This window comes from Triturus cristatus, chromosome 5_1, assembly GCF_964204655.1.
Source record: "Triturus cristatus chromosome 5_1, aTriCri1.1, whole genome shotgun sequence".
NCBI lineage: Eukaryota > Metazoa > Chordata > Amphibia > Caudata > Salamandridae > Triturus > Triturus cristatus.
The window spans coordinates 804,805,862-804,831,867 of NC_140587.1; the positions used below are offsets into that span (position 1 = coordinate 804,805,862).

At 45.7% G+C, this 26,006-nt stretch overlaps 1 protein-coding gene across 2 annotated transcripts in view; it reads right to left on the reverse strand.

The window, feature by feature from the left end:
* The window catches only part of LPIN2 (lipin 2), a 560,786-nt gene that overhangs the window by 259,799 nt on the left and 274,981 nt on the right, over positions 1-26,006 (reverse strand). For both annotated transcript variants that reach the window (XM_085605827.1, XM_085605826.1), the window contains exon 8: positions 24,897-24,996. In XM_085605827.1, coding sequence (XP_085461953.1) covers positions 24,897-24,996 — 100 coding nt within the window. The remainder of the gene's footprint in view (positions 1-24,896; positions 24,997-26,006) is intronic.

Sequence of the window (26,006 nt, forward strand, 5' to 3'; positions counted from 1 at the left end):
TTTAGGCACTGCTGCATACAGGATAAAACTGTTCGTAACTTTGATTATGTGGTGTATACAATCTGCATGTTGTTTGATTTTGACCAGCTGATAAAAATGATGTATGAATAAGTTAAGCAACCTCAAAATTGTCTCAGTTAACATATGTGGCCTGAATGACGCCCTGAAAAGACAGAAGGTGGCAAAGGGTCAGCGCTCACTGGGGGCCGACATTGTTAGTCTCCAGGAAACACATATTGAGGGATCGCAGAGACATTTGCTGAACACTCTGGTGTATAGAGTTATAGGGGGGACGTCACAGGGTGCGAAGATAAGAGGGGTAGGGGTTATGGTACAAAGCAGGCATTTACTGAAGTCGGTCTGTGTGAAATCTGACCCTCTTGGAAGATGGGTTATAGCGGAATGTTGCCTACCGCTCAATTCTTCTTTTACTATTTGCTCTATCTATGGGAGTAACACCGACAACCCTTAGGTAATCAACTGGATCACAGGAGAACTTCCATATTGGCCTCTCCCAATCGTTATCTGTGGTGACCTTAACATCAATTTACCCAGCAACTAGAAAGCGAATGACCAATGGCCTTCCGTAGGTAGAACGCCCAAAGTATATCAAGCTGTATTAAACCTAATTCAAACTCATGAGCTCAGCGATGTGTGGGCCAGTTTAAAATCTAGCCAGCAGGGATTCCAATTTTTTCAGCCCGCACCTCTCCTCAGTAAGGCTGGACTACTTTCTGGTTTCATCCTCCTTGGTTCGGGACTGTTCTATAGATACTGCTCCGCGATATATGTCAGACCACAACTCACTTATCTTAAACATCAGGGGTTGGGAACCAGCGGGGAGATCCCGAATTGGAGCTTTGAAACCAGATCCCGAATGCATATGCAGGTGTGGATACAAGAGTTCCTTGAGCTAAATATAGGGTCAGCCACAATTATGATGGTATGGGATACACTGAAGGCGGGTATCCGGGGGGAGACCTTAAGGTTCTCCATAAGGAAAAATAAAAAAGAAAAGATGCAGATCTTGAAACTTCAAGACAAGATGAAAAAGGCAGAGGAGAAACTAACTCAGGCAGTTCAAACGGGGGCTGAAATTGAAGCTGCTCAACTTGAAGTGACAGTCACTAAGGCTGAAATTGGGTCAATTTTTGCAGAGAAGGTGGCAGCTAAATGGGCTTCTGCAAGCGAGAAAATCTATGAGTGTAGCGAGCTCATCGGCCATCAATTGGCTCTCAGAACTAGACAGCAGGTTTCTGCTAGTGAAATACTCTCGATTCAACTCTCTACAGGAGAGATTACTAATGACCAGATTAAAATCCAAAGGGCATTTCAAGAGTTTTATCAAAATCTTTACTCTGAGGACAACATCAAGACATCGGACTTGAGAGAGGATGAGATCTCTATCTATTTAAATAAAATCACCCTGTCTCAACTCATTGCAGAAGATCATGACCAACTAGAAGATCCTCCGACCTGGGAAGAAATTGCCATAGCTCTAGCAAGTCCGCCAGATGGTAAAGTGGCTGGTGCCGACTGTATCCCTGTTGAGTTTTATAAAAATCTTTGCTCCCCAAATAAGAGCTTTCTTTACTTCACTCGTAGTTTCTATCTTTAACGGGGCTTCTCCACCCACTTCCTGGTCCAATGCGAAGATCGTATTTTTCCGAAAAAGGATAAGTCACCACTTGAAATGGGCTCTTACAGGCCAATCACGCTCATTAACTGCGACTCTTAGATATACTTTAAGATCTTTGCGTCTAGATTATCTTCTAGAATAGAGCCCCTGGTGTTGAAATGGCAACATGGGTTCACTCCTAAGAAAGGAACTACTGAACACATCCGACGGACCATCAATTCTACTTGACGCAGCTCAGATTTCAGGAGACCGGATATCGCTAATTTTACTTGAAGCTGAAAAAGCATTCGATCAGGTCTCCTGGCAATTCCTCTGGGGCGTCATGAGAAGGATGCGTTTTGGGCCCAAGGCGATTCAAGCCATTCAAGCTCTCTATCTTAATCCCACAGCCAGGTTTTCAATAAATGAGAAACTGACGGAGCAGATTGAAATCACACGGGGCACTAACCAAGGCTGTCTTTGTTCTCCACTGCTCTTCGCTTTATATATAGACCCCTTTATTAAGAAAATAAAAAATAATCAAGAAGTTCGAGCTGTGAGCAGATTTGGATGGGATACTAAAATCATGGCTTACGCCGATGACCTGGCCGTGGTGACTCCCGATCCTGAGATTGCCATCTTGGCATTGGAACAGGAGGCTCAAGAGTTTGGAAAAATCTAGGGATACGCACTCAAAGGAAAAACGCAGATCATTTTAAATAAAGAAATTAATTGGGTGGCAGTCGGGCTGTCCAGAAAGTCAAATATTTGGGGGTCACCACAGTTGCAAATAATGACCTGATCATGGAAGAAAATCGGATTCCGTTGGCGCTAGAAACTAAAAGAGCACTTAATCGGATAAACAACTTACACCTGACAATAGTGGGGTGGTGTAATGCTATTAAGATGACCTACTTCCCCAAACTACTATATTTTTTCAGGGCCATCACTCTAGAGATCAGCAAAACAATGTTTAAGAGATTTGAACAAATCTTTTCTCAATCCATCTGGGAATAATCTCAGCCTAAGCAGGCTTTTAAGCTGCTCTACCTTTCCAGGGAGAGAGGTGGATGGGCGCTCCCTAACTTAAGATTGTATTACTGGGCTTCGGTTCTGCAGTGTAGCACGGAACTGTTACATGAACATTATTATATTGCAACCGCAGGACTCCCGTCTCCCTTTCAATTACTACTTGGGGAGGAGGTTCGGGGATGCCTGTGGTGGCAATTGACATTTGGATATTACAAACGGGTCAGATTTAAGACCTTGATGAGTGCATATAAAGTTTTTTCCAACATACGTAGAATTTATGGGCTGGGCAGACTGAATTTTCCCATCAATAATAATACCAACTTGCCAGCTATCTTTGGGAGATCTTATATCCAAGACTGATATAAAGCGGGAATTTTAAAGCTGGGAGATTTGTTCACCACCGAAGGAATTAAGCCGTTTATTGAACTTAAAACGCAATACAATCTGAGGGAACAGGAGGCCTTTAAGTATATTGCCATAAGGGATTTCTTGGCCCATAAGACTGGTGGGACTGCTGGGTTCGCAAAGGTTGATATTATTGACAAGCTAAAGGACCCCGCTCTACCCCGTGTTGGATATATATACTCCACATTGAATAGCCAAATGCCCGATGACATGTCTAAGACAGCAAGTAAATGGCAGCTGAAGCCTTGCGATCTGCCCAGAGTGACCTGCTGTTGGCCAAATTGCAGGCACAATTCTGCATGACTGCCTTCTTTCTGTATATTACACCTAGCAGAATTGCTAAATGGGTAACAGGTAAAGGGACGCTTTGTCCTAGGTGTTCAGAGTTCAGTGCAGACTGTGCATATATTTGCCACCTGCCTGAAACTATCACCATTATTCGATAAAATACAAGATTTTTTAAGCAAAGTCCTCTCTCAGGACTTCCAGTTAACCCCCACGATTTTTCTGTTGGGATACAATACAAGTTCAACAGAAAGAACAGTGGAGCGCTTATTTTTGTAGCTATGACTATACGGAGGATCTGTATTGCTTCGTCTTGGATAGATACAAACCCTCCACTGTTCTCCCAATGGCTGGCCCGATGGGTCAAGACCTGTCACCTCGAGAAGGCTATCTTTGCTAAAAAAAAAGGCATCCGGGGAAAAAAGAAGGGCTTAGCTATCTGGGTACCCTTAACTGTGTGGCTCATTCAGATACACTCTTAGGGTCCCTGAAAAGTAAATTTCCTTCTTTTAGGTAACGACTGTCTATTAATTTTGCTTGACCTGATTGTATGTGAGGTTTAATTATTTAAAGGCTAGACCTGTCTGTTTTCTAATGATTCATGGCAGGGATATCACTATGTTTATGTTTTTTATATACCACATTGCTTACAGCTCACTATGGATATCTTATACATTTTGCGGACTAAGAAAGGAAACTAGAGTCTTTATGTAACTGGCTCTGTCTACCTTGAGTCAACCTTATTGTTTTTCGTTTAAGGGGTGGGCTGGGGGGGATGGTCGGGGTGGTTGTACGATTTTTTTATTCACCTGTGTACTTGTTTTGGTAGTCTATATTTATTTAAAAAAAAAAAAATCAATTAAGTTGCAAAGAAGGTAATTCTGTCAGAGGAAAAGGACACCTACCCACACCGAGCCCTTTGACTTGACTCGGAGCCAGTTCACACCTCATCAAGGCACTATTCAGCTCCTGTGTGATAGCTGGAAACTCATGCATATGGGGCTTCTAAAGGCTTTAGGCAGGTTTAAAGTGTAAAAGTCTCCATTTAAAAGTACCTTTTGTAAAATATTGGTTACAAATCTGATTTTGCAAATGAATTGGATTTATAATAAATATTTTAAAAAGTCTGAGAGTTAAACGTGTATCCGATTCCTAGGCAGGGATAGTTTTAATAACGGTTATTACATATCCCAATGCTTTCCTGTGGGACAGCCAAACCTACCGCAGTGAAAGTAACCTGTACGGCACTGTCACAGTAAGGACATGTTTAACATGAAACTTTTACAAGTCCTACTTTTAAATATCTTGCACCCTGCCTTATAGGCATTTAAGACCCGCTTGGGGGGGACAAAGTACTTAAAAGGCGGATTAGGTTGGTCAAAATGAGCCAATTTGACAGGTCAAATTTGCAGTTCAATGCACACGGCCATGTTACTGGTGGCAGGTCTGCAGTCATGTTTTACATTGCCACTTTAGTGGTGGCAGAATAAGTTCTGCAGTCCACTTGTGGCATTTAACTTACAAGCTCTGGGTACATTGAGCATCATATACTTTAGATGTATAGGTAAGGGCAAAATGCCAATTAGGACATGCACCATGGCCAGGTTAGCAGTCCCAGTACACAGAATCAGAAAACCAGCAGCACAAGTGCAAAAAAGTGGTATGATCATTCAAAGAGGTATTTTATCCCATTCATCCATTTCCAGCTTAAGCAGGCTGTGAAGGGAGTATTCACACATATCCCCTTGCTCCTCAAGCTAATGTTTATCTTCTGACCATAAATTGTGGATGGGTCTCTAAACTATATAAATTGTGCAATAACATAAAAGTTGCTTCTGATCTGCCTGCTACACAACACTGGGAAATACAATTAGGGCACAATGTAGAGGGGCAAGCCCTGGGCAATATTGCTGTCCGCAGGTTAAATTGATCTCACCAAGCTATAGGTATCTGCTTTTCTATTTTAAGTTGCTGTTTGTGAAGGGTGTCAGATGTCAGCTGTGTTATCTGCAAGAGCCTCTCTACGGATATGCAATTACAACTGTTCTTTTGCACATGGCAACACCTATTCTCATTCCTGTAATGACGATATTATCCTGGCTAATACAGACGTACATATATTTGAACCAGGCAGTAACAGCATTACCCTTGTATTCAAATTGCCCCTTATTCTATAGTATGCAGCCTACAACGGAGTGGACTAATATTACTACCAAGTAGTAGTGTAGTGTAAGGTTAAAAAGAATTTTCTCTTTGTACAAACATAGAGACTTCTGTTACAACAAAAAACCTACTACCATTCACCCACTCGCACGCGCTCGGACAAGGTAATAACCATCTAACGTGTAGTGTTGGAAAAAGATCAATAGAGGAACTCCTTAATTCGTAAAAAGCATTGATTGAAATTTATTAACAAGATAAAAAAACATAACATAATCACAGTACATCAAAAATTAAAGAAGAATCAAACACATTGGCTAAAATTTAAACCTAAACCGTGACAATAAGGTAAACATATATATGTACGTTGTGTCAAAGGACACATGTGGTTATGAAACAAAGCTTTCAATATAAATTAAAAATTTAAAAAAAAAACACAAAAAGACATACATGTAGATGTGTAATGGGAGGAACAATGACAAACATCCAGGTTATGTCTTGGATGTGTGGATTTGTTAAACCAGTAAACATATATATGTATTTCATTGTTGTAGAACATATATATGTATTTCATTGTTGTAGAACATATATATGTATTTCATTGTTGTAGATTATGTTTTTTTAATGGCTGTATTATGTTTTATGTTTAGGGACGTTTGTTAAAGGTATTCTGTGGAGGAATCTTAAATTGTCAGTCCTGAAGAAGGTGGTTTTTATCACAATACACCACCGAAACGCGTTGACGCATAGATTATCTGGTGGAATTTGTCGCAGAACAGAACTCCGAGTAACTAGGGTGCATTGTCACCAGACTGTGTCTGTTTACTGGTTTAACAAATCCACACATCCAAGACATAACCTGGATGTTTGTCATTGTTCCTCCCATTACACATCTACATGTATGTCTTTTTGTGGTTTTTTTTAAAATTTTTAATTTATATTGAAAGCTTTGTTTCATAACCACATGTGTCCTTTGACACAACGTACATATATATTTTTACCTTATTGTCACGGTTTAGGTTTAAATTTTAGCCAATGTGTTTGATTCTTCTTTAATTTTTGATGTACTGTGATTATGTTTTTTTATTTTGTTAATAAATTTCAATCAATCAATGCTTTTTACGAATTAAGGAGTTCCTCTATTGATCTTTTTCCAACACTACACGTTAGATGGTTATTACCTTGTCCGAGCGCGTGCGAGTGGGTGAATGGTAGTAGGTTTTTTGTTGTAACATAAGTCTCTATGTTTGTACAAAGAGAAAATTCTTTTTAACCTAACAGTTATTGGTGCTCTATCTCTTTGTACTTGATTGAGCCCCTCTCCTTGTTTTGCAAGGTAGTGTAGTGTAAAACAAGCTTATGTAGTGCTGGTGGGGTGGGTGTGGTGCACATGGTTACCGGAGGGGTAGAGAAGAACATACGTTACTTACCTGTAAACTGTGGTTCTCCAGTATTGGTATCTTTCATAGATTCACATGCTTGAATCATTCCCCGTCGGAGTGGGAGTCCCACAGGACATAAAAATAGCAATAAATATGCATAACATAGCCATATCATAGGTAAATTAGAACCAGGAAGTAAAATAGCTAGAAGTTAATAGGAAAAAATCTTCCACTTTCATGACTCGTCCAAGTCATTAAATACAGTCCAAAATACTGCCAATCGGGCGACAGCACCCTCCAGAATGTTCTCCGCAGAGGCTCAGGCTCTCAGATTTTCCAGCACAAGTGTGATATAAGAGTAAAAGCCTCTGAGGGGAGGTTGGTGGGTCGCATGTGAATCTTAAAAAGATACAATACTGGAGAACCACAGTTTACAGGTAAGTAACTGTTGTTCTTCTCCAATATTAGGGTATCTTTCATAGATTCACATGCTTGAATCAGAGTAGAAAGCAGTAATTCCATAAGGATGCTTGTGAGATCAAAGAAATATATATATACACATATCTATATATACAAATACATATCAACATATAAATATATAATCACAAAAGATATGTACATAAGAATGCATCAAAGAGGAGGAGGGAAGAACAGAGGCTCACCTTATTTAAAAAGATTACAGAGAACCGCTTGTCCCACAGATGTGTCTGCATTGCTGGCAGCTTCTAGACAGTATTGCTTGGTAAAGGTGTGCCTGCTGGACCATGTTGCAGCTCTGCAGATTTGATGAAGAGGCACACCAGCAAAGAGAGCAGTAGAAGAAGAGATTGCTCTAGTAGAATGTGCTCTCGGAGTTGCCTGCAGCGGTCTACCCGCTTGCTGATGACAGAAAGATTGCAGCAGAGATCAAACGAGCTATGGTCTGTTTGGTTATTGGGTGCCCTTAGCGCATTTTTCCATATGCAATGAAAAGCTGATCAGATTTTCGTATTGAGGATGTCCTTTGCAAGTAAAATTTTAGACATCTTTTGACATCAAGGGTATGTAAAGCCCTTTCCGCAGGTGATAGAGGATCAGGAAAGAAAGTCTTTAAAATAACTGGTTCATTGAGATGAAAATCAGAAGGCACAAAAATGGGGTTAGTGCGGAGTACTACAGAGTCCCTGGTGAATTGAAGGAAAGGCGCTTTGATAGTGAAGGCTTGAATGTCACTGACCCGCCTGGCTGACTGGAGAGCCAACAGCAGAGACATCTTCCATGACAAACTTCAAATTAGCTCTATGAATAGGTTCAAAGGGGTGTCGCATGAGTTGTGACAGAACAATGTTAAGATGCTAGGGTGGAGGCGGACGGCGGATAGGAGGAAACATACGAAACAATCCTTTGAAGAATTGTTGAATGATCCGAGAGGAGTAAAGAGAATGTGTACCATCTCGTCAGAATCTTGAGATAGCCGCTAAGAATACTTTAAGAGTGGAATGGGAAAGGCCTGACCTTGCCAAATGTAAAAAGAAAGGCAATAGTTGTTCCGGTTCTGCATGTACTGGGTGAATGTTGGCGGCTTGACACCAGAGGCAAAAACGCTTCCATTTGAGCATGTAGGTTTTTATTGTGGAGGGCGCTCTAGCATTAGCTAAGACCTCCCTACACTCCGAAGGATTGTCTAAGTGGGCAAACTCAAGGTGTTCAGGCGCCAGGCTGCTAAGCGCAGAGATGCAGGATCCGGGTGGCAGATCTGCTTGTTGTGAATGGATAGGAGATTTGGTATTGTTTGCAACTGAATGGGATGACATTCGGATAGAAGGAGGAGTTCGGTAAACCAGAACTGGTGAGGCCACCTGGAAGCTATTAAGAGTAGGCGACAAGGCTCCTTCATTTTCCGGAGAACCCTGGGAACCAACGGTATCGGTGGAAAAGCGTAGGCATAGATCTGCGACCAATTCATCAAAAATGCAATCCCGCACAAGTCTTGTTGGGGAAGCCAACTTGCGTAGAATGGGCATTTGCAGTTCAGACTGGTCGCGAACAAGTCCAGATCGGGTCGACCCCACTTCTGAAATATACGATCCAACGTTGGATGATGGAGCTCCCACTCGTGATTGGACACTGTGGACCTGCTGAGGGAGTCCGCCAGGATGTTGGATACCCCCGGAACATGGACTGCTGACAGAGTCATTTGGTGTCGGATCGCCCAATCCCAAATTTGCTGGGCTTGCTGGGACAGCAGAGTGGATCTTGTCCCTCCCTGTTTGTTTAGGTAGTGCATACTTGTTGTGTTGTCTTTCTGGATCAACACTGATACTCCTAGAATGATGGTGCGAAAAGATTTTAGGGCCAGGAAGATTGCTAGCAACTCTAAAAGGTTGATATGCCAAGTCTTTTGTTGAGCATCCCATTTGCCGTTGACTGTTAGTCCTTGAAGGTGCGCTCCCCACCCTTCAAGGGAGGCGTCCGTGGTGATGACAAAACTTGGAGCTTCCACTAGGAATGAGAGGCCTACTGCCACGTTCCTGTTGCAAGTCCACCAGAGTAATGCTTTCCTCATCTGAGGAGTGATGCGGATGAGATCGCTGAAGGACCCCGAGACCTGTAGCCATTGGTTGTTGAGCTCCTCTTGCAGGGGTCTCATTTTGACACGACAGTTGGGGACCAAGGGAATGCAGGATGACAGCATCCCTAGAAGTGACTTGAACTGTCGGACAGAAACGCACCTTTTTAGGTTTCGGCCTGACGTAAGCAGCACATGCGCTGCTCTCGTCTTACGAGGCTTCTTGGAATCGATACGATTCCAGAAGCCTCGTCCCAGTTCCGCCTTCAGTTTTGATTTGTGCGCGTCGTTTGGCGTCTCTAATTATGCCGAAGGCAGTGCAATGATTGCATGCAAGGCATGTCAATCGCTGCTTGTTGCCACCCTGTCTCCTTTTATCCACGCCCAGCGGGATTGGATCTCTTACTGGCGGCGGGAGACAGTGTCTCCTAATTAGCCGCTACGCACTTTTTTTACCATTCCCCTTTGGCAAAGGCAGCAGTGTGTTTAGAATTGCATCGCACTTTCACTTTAAGTGAAAGCGCGATGCAATTATAAACACGAGGCTGCCTATGCCAAAGCAAGGAGCTTGTTGGCTAGCTTCACCCACATACATACAGTGATGGCGTTTAGGCATTTTACGGACTAACGTGTTTTTTACAGACTAAAAATTAAATGATTCTGACTAGCTCAGGGAAGAGCAGTTCGATCAAAATGAGTCTGTCACGCGCTAATTGCACGAAACACTGTAGGAGCCTAAAGTTGTTTAGTCCAGCAGCGTGGCGCCACTGCGGGCACAGTCAGAATATAAATTAGCAGTCTAGTTGCTTATCAGCAATTTACTTTTTAATCTCCCAAGCGGGACACTCTGGATCAAGACTTGTTGGTTCTATCTGAGACGTTCTGTCTTCAAACTCGACGATCTACTGTGCGCAGAGTCTGTTCTCGTCTCGCTGGTCCCGGAAGTGGCCGTAGCAATGGAATGGCAGAGAGCCCTGGGGAGGACGCGGTGTTGGCAGCTGGTGGCAACGGTTCAGGGGCATCACCTGTGTCGAGAGACGGCGCGGGGAACCCCACCTTCCTGCCAGCGGAGTTATGGGCAGCAGCTGGCTACGGAGTGCAGCCCAGAGGCGTCCCTCCTATCGTAACTATTGCTCCTATGCCCCCATTCGCGACCATTGCACCCATGCCACCTATAGGCACAATCTCGCCACTGAACGACTTGCCATCAGCAGGGACCGCACTCCTCCCATACTCCAGCTTTTGGGATCCCACAGTGAGCAGCGACTGGGACAACGAGAGGGCATCAGCACAGTGCGTGCTGAGGATCAAAAGGTTAGGCTCTCACCCAAAATTCCGCTTTTACACACTTGTGATACTCTATACTGTAATGGCCATCCCCAGCTACTGACACATCCAACTGCCACCACCAGACATACCCAATACGGGGTCTGAGCGCAGTTTGTTCTGTACCTCATGAGTTTAAGCGTTGGGGCCCTTAGGTGCATCTTCACAGTTTTACAACCCTACCTATCTAATGCTAAATCAATTTTTATCGCCATTATACACATGTACGCTACTAGAAAGGATCAGTGGAATGTATGCTTCAAATAAAGTACCGCCGGGGTTCTCCATCCGCCTCCACCACACTGACCCCATCAGCAGTATCCCTATCCACAGCGTTTGCATCAGTGAAGTGGATTTATGTGCTATGGTTGAAAGGCGTTATTCCCCACCAAACTACCGATTTGTCATTTTAACGATGCACCTCTATTCTTAATCGCTATTTATACTCGAATGCAGGGCAGAAACGAGTTACTACACTGTGCATCACCCCTTACCATGCACCCTATCCTATTATCATATAGAGTAACTAGAGGTGGCACCCACTGACGGACCCACCTCCCCACCACTAAACTAACAACCCGTTCTAACACTATCTCTACACCAATCTCAGTATAAAGGTGGCAGCGCAGTGTCTGCCACAAATACTTTGGTGTCAGGCCATTCAAAGAAGTTTATTAATTGCTGCTGTCCTTGGAAACACAGGATAAAGATGCTACCGTAAAATCTCTAAATTGACAAGTACTTCCTGTTTTGGCTTTGATTTTCATGAGTCACTGAAGTCGAACAGCGAAAGCTTACTCATAGCAGATGTACTGTGCTAGAACATCTAGTCAGCCAGTGTCTCACAATAAATGTAATATCTACGCAGTGTTGTTCTTTTCGAAAAATATGTAACTTATTCTCATTTAGGTAATATGCTCAGTAACTTTCAGACGTTTTGTCAAATTAACAATTCTCAATGTGTAGCTTCTATGCCTCAAACTTGTATGCACTTATCAGGTAATACTATAGCACGGGTAATATCAATACTATTGGCAAGGAACTCATACGGATTAGCAGCTAAATAAATAATTGCAGAGCACTTCACTTGTCAGGAGACAAGCTAATGGTAAAATGAAAGAGTTGGTTGTCACAGACACAGTAGGTACCCATTTAAGCAAGGCCCCCTCTCATATTCGAACCACAACACGGTGATAAATACTTACCATGCCCTAACGGGACTAGAATGCTCTGGCTCAAGAGTCGATTCTGTACACCACCCACCCGCTTGTAGGACGCTTTTTTCTAAGGATGTACCTCCTAGCTGTTGGCATCCTCAACCATACACTAAATTTTGATAAATAGTGCATATTTACTTGTGTTGTCTTATGACCGAGTTGCTGGGAAGGCAACATGTCATTATAGTAAAGACAGAATATTGAATACCACTTTTTTGCTTTCCTTATCATTCTCCAAGTATGGCGCTTCTTCACAATTAATTTTTAAACAACGTATTCGCAAAAGAGCAATGTCGAAAGCTTTGACCTTGAGTTTACCAGTTTCATCTCGTAAATACGATTATTTATAAACCGTTCAGTTCTTACATTGCTTGCCGTTTGGTTGGTTTTGCTGTCGCTGTCATTTATTTGCTTCTCATTCCCCAGCTTCTATGTGCTTGTGCTTCCCTTCTTATTCTGGTGTTTGTTTCTACCCGGAGCATGAAACCATTACTTGTGTCCTTTCGCTCCTCGCTTTTCAGGTACTCTTTTACTTTTTGGCGAGAGTGCATGTTTTTCCAACTATCTTCCTTGTGTACTTTGAATTGTACTTTCTCGTGCGTCTCCCCCTTTCTTCCTTCAGTTGCTGCTCTTGCTTCCTACCTGCCCTCCCTCCTTCCGGGGGAGGCGAATCCAGCTTAAAGAGAGGGCAGCCAGGTAGGGTGTCTGCCTTAATGGGCCTGTAAAAAGGGTTGCGGGAAGCGTGGGCGGTACAGGACATCAGAACGCTGTATTAAACCGAGAACACATCGGTCATGCACCAAACTGCCCTAAGGATGGACGCGACCCCTACACAAGGGTACCTTCCTCGTTTTGTACTTTGACTGGCATCTGATAGGGGTGTTGTATTAAACTTTTCGCTCATACAGACCGTCTTACATCATACTGGAATATCCTGATCATAAAATGCCCTGTGGGATATTCCTTCCCGTCGTAAATGAGTCCTACTGGGAAGATGGCTCAGCGAGTTGCACGGGCACCTGGCATCTGCTGCGACCCACAGTTCGAATCCCGGCAGTGTCAGTTTAGCCTCTCATCCTTCCACGGAGTTCCTCTAAACGAGACTACAGAAATGCTTTCATATTATGGTTTGAAAAGACAAAATAGGTGGCAGATAGCACTATACAAAAACACTGACTTAAGTTTGTCACGCGCCAGTCAGTGGGCAGAAAAAGCGAAGTGTTCTCTCTTGTGATTCCCAGATTCTGTACTTAAAAGAAATCCTGAAAAGCTCCTCCAAATCAGAGTAAGTCTCAATAGAGGGACGCTTCGATTTTAGATGCTAAAGCGAGACGTGTCCATGTTACGTAGACACTAGTCCTTCAGCAATTAAGAAACAAGCATTAAAATACAATAGGTCTTGCCTTTCATTAAGTTAAAGCAATTTGCTTTGCTATACAATACCATTAGCAAAGCAAATGGCTAACTTAATCAAAGGCGAGACCTATTGCATTTTCAATGCTTGTTGATCGTAGTAGTTGGGCAAGCTTGCACAGCTTTTGTTGTCTTTTGGTTGAGACAAAGGCTTGTGTCCGTAAAGTGTCTATGGTGGCTCCCAAGTATGTCCTTGTTAGTGATGGGATGAGTTGAGACTTGTCCAGATTGATGGAGAGACCCAGAGACTGGAAGAGTGACAGACATTTCTGAGTATGGACGTTTGCGACTGCGAAGGAATTCGCCTTGATAAGGCAGTCGTCTAAATAAGGAAAATTTTGGATTCCTTCCAATCGAAGGTGTGCAGCCATCGGTGCCACAACTTTGGTGAAGACACGGGGCGCGGAACGTAGTCCGAAGGGAAGGACTTTGAACTGGAAGTCTCTGCCAGCCACTGTGAATCTCAAGAACTTTCTGTGTCTGGATAAAATGGGTACATGAAAGTAAGCGTCTTGGAGGTCGAGGGTGGTCATGTAATCCCCTGTAGAGAGGAGTTGAAGGACTTCTTGTAAAGTCAACATCCGGAAGGATTGTTTTTTGAGATATTTGTTGAGGGAAAGAAGATCCAAGATGGTGCGCCATTTTCCCGATTTCTTTATTAGAAAAAATCTGGAATAGAAATTGGTGCCTCTTTGTAATTTTGGAACCACCTTGATTGCTCCCTTTTTTAACATGAAATTGATTTGGGAGAAAAGCTCTGAGATGAGCTGGAGGTGGACCTTTGGGAAGAGAATGTGGAGGAAGTTTGGTAAACTCCAGAACGTGGCCTCTGGCCACAATGTCCAAGACCCATTTATCTGTCGTTCTAGCAGACCAGGTTGGGTAAAAACGGGAGATTCTCCCTCCAACTTTTGTAGGATTGAGCGGTTGAGCAGGTGACAGTTGTCACTGCTTCTTAGACGTATTCCGCCCACGATGAGTTATTCCTGTTTTGTGCATAAGACGTAGTTGGTTGCTGCCTGAAGGATTGTTGTTGTTGTGAGGAGTAACGTTGGTTACCCTGATAGGACTGATATTGCCTTGACTGATTATAGCCTCCTCGACTGGAGAAGGATCCACGGCCTCTAGCGCCATGAAAAGGCGGTTTTCTAAACTGAAGAGTACTGAGAGATCTCGCTGTCTCTGTATCTTTTTTAATGGCTTGTAGGTCTTCATCAATATGCTGACCAAAAAGAGACTATCCATCAAAATGCATGTTGATTATTTTCGTCTGAACTTCCTGACGAAATGTGGATTTCAACCAGCCCTGTCGCCTCAGGACAGCCGCACCCGCCAGTTGCCGAAAACCCGTAGACGCAACATCCACAGCAGAATCGATAATCTCAGCCAAGATTCGTTCTCCCTCCTGAAGGATTTTTAGCGCTTCCGCCTTGGAGGGCTCAGGTAACATCTCGATGTAAGGAGAGATGTCGGACCACATCTGTCCATCGGAGCGGCCCAAGATGGCCAGTGAGTTAGCTGCACGGACAGTAGTGGCCACCATGGTCGAAACCTTTTTTCCAATTGCGTCTAGACGTCTCCCATCCTGATCCGGGGGTGCAGACAATGGAGATGAGAGATTCCGTGCTCTGCGTTGTGCTGCTTGGGCATTAACGGAATCTGCCTTAGGCTGGCCTATCAGGCATGCTGGTGAGTTATCTGGCGCCTTATACTTCTTTGCAAGGCGAGGCAGGGCCGCCGGAATAGAGGCAGGAGTTTGCATGACTTTCAGTCCTTCCCGACAAATAAAGTCAATAATAAGAATACTTTGCACTTGTTTCCTCGGCTCGTCTTTAAAATCGTAAAGGAAACAATCATCCTTCTTTGTTTCCATGGGAAGAAGGAACCGTTATGCTGCCCTTTCCATCAAAACATGAAAACCTCTGATGTCAACTGGAGGCGAGTCAACAGGAGCAGGCGTCAAAGGAGACGGCATTTGTATTTGATAGTCATCCCATTCTGTAAGGAGAGATCTGTCATCTAATTCTCCTTCTTCTCTGTTATCATCCGTGGTGTGGGCTTCCTGATGATGAGACATCGAAGGTACAGGAGAAACTGGTCTGGGCGACCTCAACACTGTTGAAGATTGAGGAATGGGTGTAGGTGGTACAGAAGAAGCCGATTCAGATGGAGGAAATCGGCGGTAATAGTCATCGAGCATGTACTGCAGATTGTTTAGAAGTGATAGAGGCAATTTTGCCGTAGGGTTTGACTCTGGAGCTGGAGGAGCAGTGTCAGGATAGTACTCCTCTTCTTGATCTACGTCTTGGTATTTAATGAAGAGTTCTGAAGGGCTCCTGGCAGTACGAAATCGGTCATCTTCCTCAGATTCATCATCATCTGCCCCATTATCCAGTAACTGCTCAGGTAACACAAGAGGCACTCTACTGGGTGATGTGTGAACTGGAGAGAGGACCTCTAAGGAAGATCTGCGCCTTTGATGAAACGATGGCGCCGTCTACGGCGGTGGCAATAGTGTAGGCGGCACCGCAGATGTCCTTGAGGATGCCGTGGCCGTAGACGACGACCAAACTTGAAGATCAGTGCAGAAAGATAGCAGCGTCGACGAAGCAGCCGTCGACGAGGTGGGCATAGACGAAGCAACCATCGACGAGGCAACCGTCGATGAGGTCTTCTTATTCTTCATCGACGGAGGGGCGTCGACGACAGAGTTCAATTTCTTCGTCGACAAGAGGGCAGTGACTGACGTGGTTGGTCTCACAGAGACGGACACCAGCGTCGACGGCGAGGAAGCAGACGACAGTATCATCTGAGGCTTTGGAGACGAGGAGGTTGCAGTAGACATAGTCGTCGCGGCGACGGCAGGCTTAGTCGACGAAGACGTTGTCATCGAGTTGGTCGATGACGGAACCAGTTTCTGAGGTAAATCTCTGTCAGAAATAGGTTTAGAAGCCAGAGACTTCACAGTCTTTCTCGGGGGCGTAGAGGGCAACGTTTTTCCCTTAGTAGGTGGAGGAGCCTTTTTGGAAGTGGAAGGCAACTCAGCACTCTTAGCCCCAGGAGAGTTCAAATCCATGTCGCTAGTCCTTTTCCTAGAGGAAGCAGACCTGACAGATGAAACACTTCCAACTTCAGATAAAGGGTTGTCTTGATCCTTAATCTTCTGTAGCCACAGAAGTAGAAATCCCTCTCTGTCCCTCAGAGTTTTTTGAGGGAAAGTTCTGCAGATTTTGCGGTCTCACCTGGGGTTCTGGATACAAGCAGTAAATGCACTTCTTGTGGGGGTCCTCAGAAAACAGCCGGGGTTTCCCACAAGACTCACAAGGTCTAAAGAGAGATTTCTTAGAAGACATCATGAATGAAGAAATTCTGAAGAAAACCTGAGAAGTACTGAGCAGAGCTCAGGGAGACTCTTCACACGAAGTGCGGTAGAAAATTTGAGAGCCTGCGCCTCTGGGGAGAACATTCTGGAGGGTGCTGTCGCCTGATTGGCTGTAGTTTGGACTATATAAAATGACTTTGACGAGTCATGAAAGTGGAAGATTTTTTCCTATTAACTGCTAGCTATTTTACTTCCTGGTTCTAATTTACCTATGATATGGCTATGTTATGCATATTTATTGCTATTTTTATGTACCGTGGGACTCCCACTCCGACGACGGGGAATTATTCAAGCATGTGAATCTATGAAAGATACCCTAATACTTGAGGAGGGGGTTTCTTCCCCAGAAGTGCCAGCTCAGGTGAAGGTCTTTGGTTATCTTTTAGGACAGCCAAATGTAAATGTTGGAGGCCTCACTCTAAATTTGATCTTCGAGATCTATACTCTTACTAATTCTTTTAGTGAGCCAGCATACTCACAAACTAATCTGTTATTGTGACTTGCTTCTAAAAGAGATAAGTGTCTGTCACAGAGCTTCTGTCGTTTCCAGAATTAGTAATGTTTGATGCCGTGTTGTATTCAGGACAGCAACTTTGTCTAGCAAGCAATGCTAGGTGTACACAATTTTCAGCAGTATTAAACAAGGTGCACTTTGAGTGAACTTGTACATCCCTGAACACAGAGAAAAACACAATGCAGGTCAAAAAAAGACTACAAGATCAGGATGGCTAAACTTTGCTAGCCATGCGAGGATTTTAGTCCCTACATATGGACTTCTATGTAGCTACAACCATTTTTTTCCTTGTATTGTTTTTAATATTGAAAAGATGGAATCAGAGACTTATTTTATTAAAGATACCAAATCACATAGTTTCATCTGGCTTCTGAGATGGTTTTCTTTTCTCCCACCTTTTTCTCATGTGGATCTCTGCAACTTGATCCACAGCACCTCCGTTGTCTCCCCATTAAGAAAGGTCCAGAGTAAGCCACCACCTAAATAATTTAAACTAGTGACAGAACTAGAGACAAGATTTGTCTAGATTAATGTTGCAAGTCAATACTTCTAAAAGCTGTCCTGTGCTTATGCCTTATAAAACATGTACTTCCAACACATAGGGATAGGCAGAAGAGCTGTGAAAACCATGAATTAAGCTGCTGTGTGAAGACCATGAATTAAGCTGCTGTGTGAAGTTGAAAAATTAACGGAGAAAACCAAGCAGTAAAAGTCACCTAATGCACAAGTTACTTACCTTCGGTAACGATATATCTGTACGAAACATTAGTTAGTTACCTCAGAATTACCCCCAGGCCTCAGACTGGATCTGGAAAGTTTTCGTCAGCAGTACCCCTGCGCGTCGGAAGGTGGCGTCGTGCGGCTCCCCGTCCTTTGTTGTTGTCGTGGTCGCCGAGATGACATTGCGGCAGCTACTTAGACGCCGTCCTCTCACGCTTACGTCAGTTCTGTACACGACTTTCCGCGCCAGCAACGCAGAGCCATGCAAGATACTGACCACTGGTGCATAGAAACTAAGGCCCTGAAAGGGATGACCTTTACCCTAGAAATCAGTTCGCAGAATGGGGAGGATGGGTGTGGCGGTAAGGAATCTATCACTAACTAATGTTTCTTACCGTATCAGTTCCGAAGGTAAGTAACTTGTGCATCTGAAAAAAACACGTTGGTGATAGATTCCTTACCTTAGAATAGATACCCCAGCAATACTAACCCTGGTGGATGGTCTGCGAACCAAGATCACACCAGGAAGTCCCGGAGAACAGAACGGCCCAAGAAGCCGTCTCTCCGGACTTGGCTGTCCAGACAATAAAGCTTAGTAAAAGTGTGCAACGAGGCCCACGTAGCTGCCTGACAGATGTCTTGCAAGGGGACACCACGTCCCAATGCTGTAGTGGCAGCCGTCGCCCTGGTGGAATGGGCACGCAGTCCCAACGGAGGCTCCTTTTTTGCCAGAGAATAACAGGATTGAATACATAAAACGACCGATCTGGAGATAGTCCGCTTGTGTACGGCACGACCTTTATTGGCGCCTACGTAGCCAACAACGAGTTGGTCATCCACCCGGAACTGTTGTGTGCGATTCAGGTAAAATAAGAGCGCACCTTCTGGGTCCAGACGGTGGAGCCACTCTTCCTCTCTGGGAGGATGCGTAGGTGGAAAGAAGGTGGGCAAAGTGATGGTCTGCCCGGCGTGAGAGCTCACTCACTCTCCTAGCAGAGGTGATGGTAACCAGGAAAGCAGTCTTCAAAGTTAACAGACGAAGAGGACAGTTGTGAAGAGGCTCAAACGGAGCGCACATCAAATATGCGAGAACCAGGTTCAAGTCCCACTGTGGCATTATGAACAGAATAGGAGGGAAAAATTGAGTAATGCCTTGGAGGAATCTATTAACAACAGGGGACTTGAAAAGAGAGGGCTGATCAGGAAGCCTGAGAAAAAAGGCTGAAATTGCAGAAAGGTAGCCCTGGATAGTGCCTAGAGCAGAGCCCTGCTGGGCCAAAGAAAGAAGGAACAGTAGGACTTCAGACAGAGGGACAGAAAGAGGATCCACAGCCATTGCTGTGCACCATGCCACAAACTTGTTCCACCTGCAGGCGTATACCAACTTAGTGGAGGGACGCCTGGCTGCCAGAATGACATCACAGACTTCAGGAGGCAGGTCGAAAGAAGTCAACTGCCGCCGCTCAATCTCCACTCAAGGAAGTGGAGGCTGGACAGGTTTGGGTGGAGGACTGTCCCCTGCTGCTGCGACAGAAGATCCTCCCGAAGAGGCAGTCTGATCAGAGGATCGATGGCCATGTTGAACAGCTCGGGATACCAGACTCTTCGTGCTGAATCCAGAGCCACAAGATTGACTTGGGCCCGGTCGCACCTGATCTTCTTCAGCACTCTGAGCAGAAGTGGTATAGGAGGAAAGGCATACAGCAGACCACAACTACACTCGCGACAAAAAGCGTTGCCTAGTGAGTGCCGCCTTGGAAATTCCAATGTGCAGAATTGCTGACATTGCCCATTCTCTTTGGTGGCGAATCGATCTAACCAAGGCTCTCCCCACTGTTGAAAGAGACCTTGCACCACCTCAGAGTGAAGACGCCATTCGTAATCCATCATGCACCGGAGGCTGAGTTTGTCCGCCCTGGCGTTCAGAGAACCTGCCAGGTGTTGAACCACCAGGGATTAGCCCTGATGTTTCAGCCATGTCCAGAGGCGGAGGGCCTCTTGACATAGGGTCCACGACCCCACCCCGCCCTATTTGTTGCAGTACCACATGGCGGTGGTGTTGTCTGTGAACACCTGCACTACTCTCCCCTTGACAGAGGGTAGGAATGCCTTCAGTGCAAGTCGAATCGCCCAGAGCTCCATAAGGTTGATATGGAGACTGGACCCCAACGGAGACCAGAGGCCTCTGATCTCCGCCTCTCCCATGTGGCCGCCCCATCCCAGGTGGGACGCATCAGTCACCACTGTGTGCTCCGGTTGGGAAAGGGAGAGGGATCTGCCATTGACCCAATGCCGGTTTGTGAGTCACCACTGCAATTGCTGTGCAGTGCCCTCCGAGATCTGGACGTAATCGGACAGGTTCCCCTGATGCTGCGCCCACTGGAACTTCAGGTCCCACTGCAGAGCCCGCATATGCCATCTGGCATGATCGACCAGCAGGATGCAGGAGGCCATGAGGCCCAGCAGCCTCAGGGTCATCCGGACCGAAACCCAGAATAGAGGCCGAAAGATTGGAATTAGAGCCTGAATATCCTGAACTCGCCGTTCGGGAGAATAGACCCAAAAGAGCATCGTATCCAGAACCGCTCCGATGAAGAGGAGCTTCTGAGAGGGAATCAGATGCGACTTTGGCACGTTGATGGAGAACCCCAGCGAGTGCAGGAGGTCGGCCGTAGTCTGGAGGTGGGAGACGACTGTCTGGGGCGAGCCAGTCTTCAACAGCCAGTCGTCAAGATAGGGGAAAACTGGAACCCCTGATCTGCGCAGATGAGCTGCGACCACCACCATCACTTTTGTGAACACCCGAGGGGCGCTGGTAAGGCAAAAGGGGAGCACAGTAAACTGAAAGTGCTCGTGGCCCACCATGACCTGCAGGTACTGCCGGTGGGCCGGCAGGACAGGAATAAGGAAATATGCATCCTGCAGGTCCAACGCTACCATCCAGTCTCCGAGGTCGAGGGTAGACAAGACCGGAGCCAGAGTTAACATCTTGAACTTCTCCTTCCGGAGGAAGCGATTGACGTCCCCGAGGTCCAGGATAGGACTCATGCCCTTGTCCTTCTTGGGCACCAGAAAGTAGTGGGAGTAACAACCACGTCCTACTTCTGGTACAGGAACGCGCTCGATAGCCCCCTTGGCCAAGAGGGCTGCGACTTCCTGTTGAAGTGTCAAGTGATCCCCGACATGCGGTGATACTGGGGTGGCATGGCTGGAGGGGTAGGCTCGAAGGGGAGGGAGCAGCCCCTTCGGACTATTTGTAAAACCCACCTGTCCGAAGTAATGGTGCGCCAGTGGGGGAGGTGATGGCGAATCCTGCCGCTCACTGGCGTTTGATGGGCCTGAAAAAACGGACTAGGAAGGTTTGGAGGCAGCAGTGGCTGAGGTGGAGGAGGACTGACCCACCCGCTGGCCCCCGGACACGGCACGGTGGGTCCCACGTCCATGGCCGCACTGAGACTGCTGCTGCTGCACAGGCCTGTGGCTCTGTAGCGAACGTGTCAGGGCGCCCCTTCCACGGCTACGAAAGGAACGAAAAGCAGAAGGCGGAGAAGGGCGTGTAGCGGAAAGGCCCAGGACTTGGCCGTAGCCCGCGAGTACTTGGAGCACTCCAACGCACTAGCTGCTTTATTGCCGAAATGCCGAAAGCCATCAAAAGTCATGTCAATCAGAGTGTTCTGGACATCCCCGGAAAAACCAGTAGTCCTCAGCAAGGCGTGGAAATCGGCCTGCCCAGCGAGTCGGCGGTGTCAAGGCCACAACGAATAGTGAACTTGGCTGCATACCTCCCTTCAGCAATATCTTGAGCGAGCACAGTCCGGGCCTCCTCCGGACATTGAGGCAGCACTTGCGCCACCATATCGCACACAGAGTGGGAATCACGGCCCAAGAGACATACAGTGTTCATAGACCGCAGCCCTGAACTGGTGGAAGAAAAATCTTCTTACCGAACTGCTCCTGTTTCTTGGATTCCCTGTCCGGTGGTGCAGTAGGGAATGCGCTCGGGGACGCATAGGCTTGGACAACCAAGCTCTCAAGGGTGGGCTGTTGGGAAAGGAAAATGGGGTCGCCCTGAGCTGGGCGATGGCGTCAGGCCACGTTCCTATCCACAGGAGCCCCTGTGTTGGGCCTGGACCAGGTGCACAAAAAAATGTCTGAAAGTGCATCATTAAAAGGCAGCAGTGGCTCCGCAGAAGTAGCTGCTAGCTGAAGCACTTCTGTCAGAAGGTTAGTCTTGATGGCCACTGTAGGGAGCTCGAGATGGAGGGCCTCGGCCGCCCTACGCAACACCACTGCGTAACTTGCACCCTCCTCCATAGCCACGGTAGGAGGAGACAGCATGCCAAGGTCAGGAGAGGTATCAAGACCACTGGCATACCCCAACTCCACTGCCCAGTCCGGGTCAAACTCACATTGTGCTGCGAGAGGGTCCTCAGACCCCTTTCAGTCCTCCCCTTCCTCCGAAGGCTGATGAACAGGCCGAAAATAAGGAGGATGGAGATAGGGATAGAAATCCCCCATCGGCGTCAGAATCGGCGTCGAGTGACGCTGGTCCGGCGCTGTATCCACATCGGGGCTGAAACCAGGGGGGACGTTGTCCGGTGGTGCCGGTATGGTCGACGTCGGTGGAGGTGTCACAAGGTTAACCGACGTCGCCTGGTATCCAGGCCTGGATCCATGGGGGCCCTGCAGCGCCGGAGCAGACAGCGATGCCGGATCCGCCGGCATCAAGGGCTAGGACACCCAGTCCGGCCCGCGGGGCCTGAAGGCAGAGGAGGCACCACCCGCACCCTCAGCCGCATCGCACGACCAGCGAGGGGAAGTGGGAGAGCAGAGGCGCTTCTTCAACTTCTTGGAATGCTTAGTCTTACCTGACCCCGAGTGCGAAGACTTCGATCCAGATGAACGGTGGTGGCGGCTCCGCGACCGGTCCCTCGACCTCCCACGGGACCAGGACCTTAAACGGCGCAGAGCCAAGTTCCGGACTTCTACCAACTTTCGGGACCGCTCCCGCAAAGTCTTCGGTGCCATGGCCCGGCATTCGGAGCACGACTTGGGGTCGTGACCGCGCTCCAGGCAGTAAAGACACACGCGGTGCGGGTCGGTCACCGACATCATGCGATGACAATCCCCGCAGGACTTGAAGCCAGGCCTCCTAACTGCACCAGGAGTCGATCGACTCGGAAAATAGAGACAAAAAGCATTGAATAAACTCAGTCAAAAAGTGACTGGGAGTACCGCTCTTTCCGGATCTGCTCCTGCTGGCGCATAAAAAGAAATTACTGACCTCAGCGCACGAGGGCGGCGTCTAAGCAGCTGCTGCAACGTCATCTCGGCGACCACGATGCCAACGACCAACGCAGTGCCGCACAACGCCACCTTTCTACATGCAGGGGTACTGCAGCCGAAAACTTTCGGATCCAGTCTGACGCCTGGGGGTAATTCTAAGGTAAGGAATCTATCACTAACACGTTTCTTTCAGATAGAATCCGACTAAGATATCCATGGGAAACCTTGAACCTGAGGGAGAAGAAAACCGCCAGAGAGAACTGGCTTGTGGTCTCTAATCAAGAGTTTAGAGAGAAGCAAAGGCTTACTGATCAGCCAAGTATTGGACTTCGATTTCACAGTTGGCAGAAAAATGCTAGAAAAAGCAACCCCGGCATAAACAGGTGAAAATAAAATATTAACCATGGCTGATTTCATAAAGTGCGAAAACATCCACGGATGACTGAATGGAGAAATAAGTATAAACAGAGGATTTGTGCTTTGTGTTACTCATTCTCAAATTAGGATAAATCCTGGTGGAATGGAGCAAAACGCCTCATGTGTAGGCTCCAGGTGACGTGCAGGCATCAGGTGAGGCTAGTAAGGAAAAGGGACATGATCACAGGCTTAGTCAATGTTAGATCAGGCGCTCTAGACCAGACTGTGGAGTGCTCATTACAACGCCCTTGCCTGATACTGAGAGGTCAGGGGTAATGACATCTGGGGGTTCTCAGTACTGAAGGGAAATGATGCAACTCCATTATTGAGCTTTGTCCTCAGATGCGTGGTTAAGAGGCCTCAGTCAGACAACCAGCCAGCAAGTGCAGTCACCACATATGTGCAACAAAGGTTTTAACCTAAATGGAGGCAGACATCATTTTAAGATCATTATCTGCCAATCCCTAATGTTTTAACTCCAAACCAAAATGATATAGGTCCCAAACATTTGTGGAACATTCCTGCCTCCAATCTCTGCAGCTAATGGATGAAACATCTTTCTGTAATGTGCCTCAATGTGATAAGAGAGCTAGATAATGGGTGGATTAATGTTATACCAGTGGAAACACAGCACCTTTATGAAGCATGGATGATCTCTTCGGTGCTGCCCACAAAAACAGTGGAAAAGAGAAGCCATCTGTATAATAGACATTGGGTGAGGGAAGGAAGTCGTAGCAATCTAAAAAGCTTAAGAAGAGAAGACAACAACAGTGTTTAGCAGGGCTTACTTATGTTTAAGGAAGGAAGCACCTTTAAATATTTCAGGGCTTTATATAGTGTGAAAACATCACCTTTTGGTTACCTTATAGATACTAGAATATAAGGATTACAAATTATAACTGTAGCTACTTTCGGATTACACCTTGGCAAATAGACTATCTTATCTAATACTACTTTGAGTTCGACCTAGGTTGTGACTATATTCTGGACAAGTAATCACTAGCAGTGAGTGAAGAGAGAAAATATTGGAAATTATCTGACACCAGACTGCTGCACTTACACACTGCATGAATCCAACAATCCCATGCTATTCATTGACAATTCTGGGCTGAACTCTATTATAAAATTATGTGCTGAAAATCAACAGACTATGACAGTGTAACTCTGTACATTAATACAGTTTTAAATTACCTTTTTGGGAAATAGAGAGCAGCGACATTAGGCTCCAAAACCTGTAGATCATCCAAATAAATGTCATCAGGTCCCTGGTGCTGGCTTCTCTTTCGCACACCTGTGTGTAAAATCAGAATGAGTAACTTGTTTGAAAAAAAAGAATTTAAAAACCTGCAAACGTGTAGTCCAAATAGTTTTGATTTATCATACTGTGGGCAATAGGAACAATGGCAGAACACGACAAAACTACAATGGTACATTTACACAGGACATGGTTCACTTTACGATGTTTTGCCCATTTTATGATACACCTGGAAAATCCTTCTTAATCTTCATTTTGAAACCGGCCAATTTTAGAGAAGTTTGGCCCGCTTTTATGTTGCTCCAGATGTTGACGGGTAACACAATTTTTTGTGTGTAAAATTTTGTAATTTGCCATTAGGCTTAGGGAGAGTTGCGACTAACTCGCTTGTTTCTTGTCTCCATCTCCGGTTTCATGCACCTTATCTTGCTAATAGCTAGTTGAATCATCTAATGGTTTTAAAGTGCTACTTATAGTGTTTTTACCCATCTATTTTTTTAGTGGGTGTTAAATGTTTGTCTTAGGTGACCGGGTTACTAGGTGCAATAAGTATGCACAAAATTAATTGTCTAGATGTTTATACCTTGTCTGTTCCGGTCGTGACTGTATATACTGTATTATAGTTTAACCTGTATTTTATATTGTGCTTTTATGGTTTTATCAAATATGAAACTGAATAAAGATATTTGACTTGACAAAACTAACATTTCAGATTTTCAATAGCCCATTTTATAGACAACTTTAGTAAAATTGTGAATTTTAGCAGTTTGATCACATTATCCTAACTTCCTTGTCACAGGTGGGACTAAGCACTTATTTTGATTAACTCAACTAGAGAAGCATATTACTCATTAGGATGAGCACTGGCAATTTCAATAGGTCTGATTTACGAATGAAAATGCCTTTTATGACACTGATGTGTTGAGGCACTCAACGAGTTATACATGCACTCCATCACTCATTGTTGCACTCATGCATGCATCCACCCATCCGCTGACTCATTTTTTGCATTCACCTTTTGATACACCTGCAATAATACACAAACT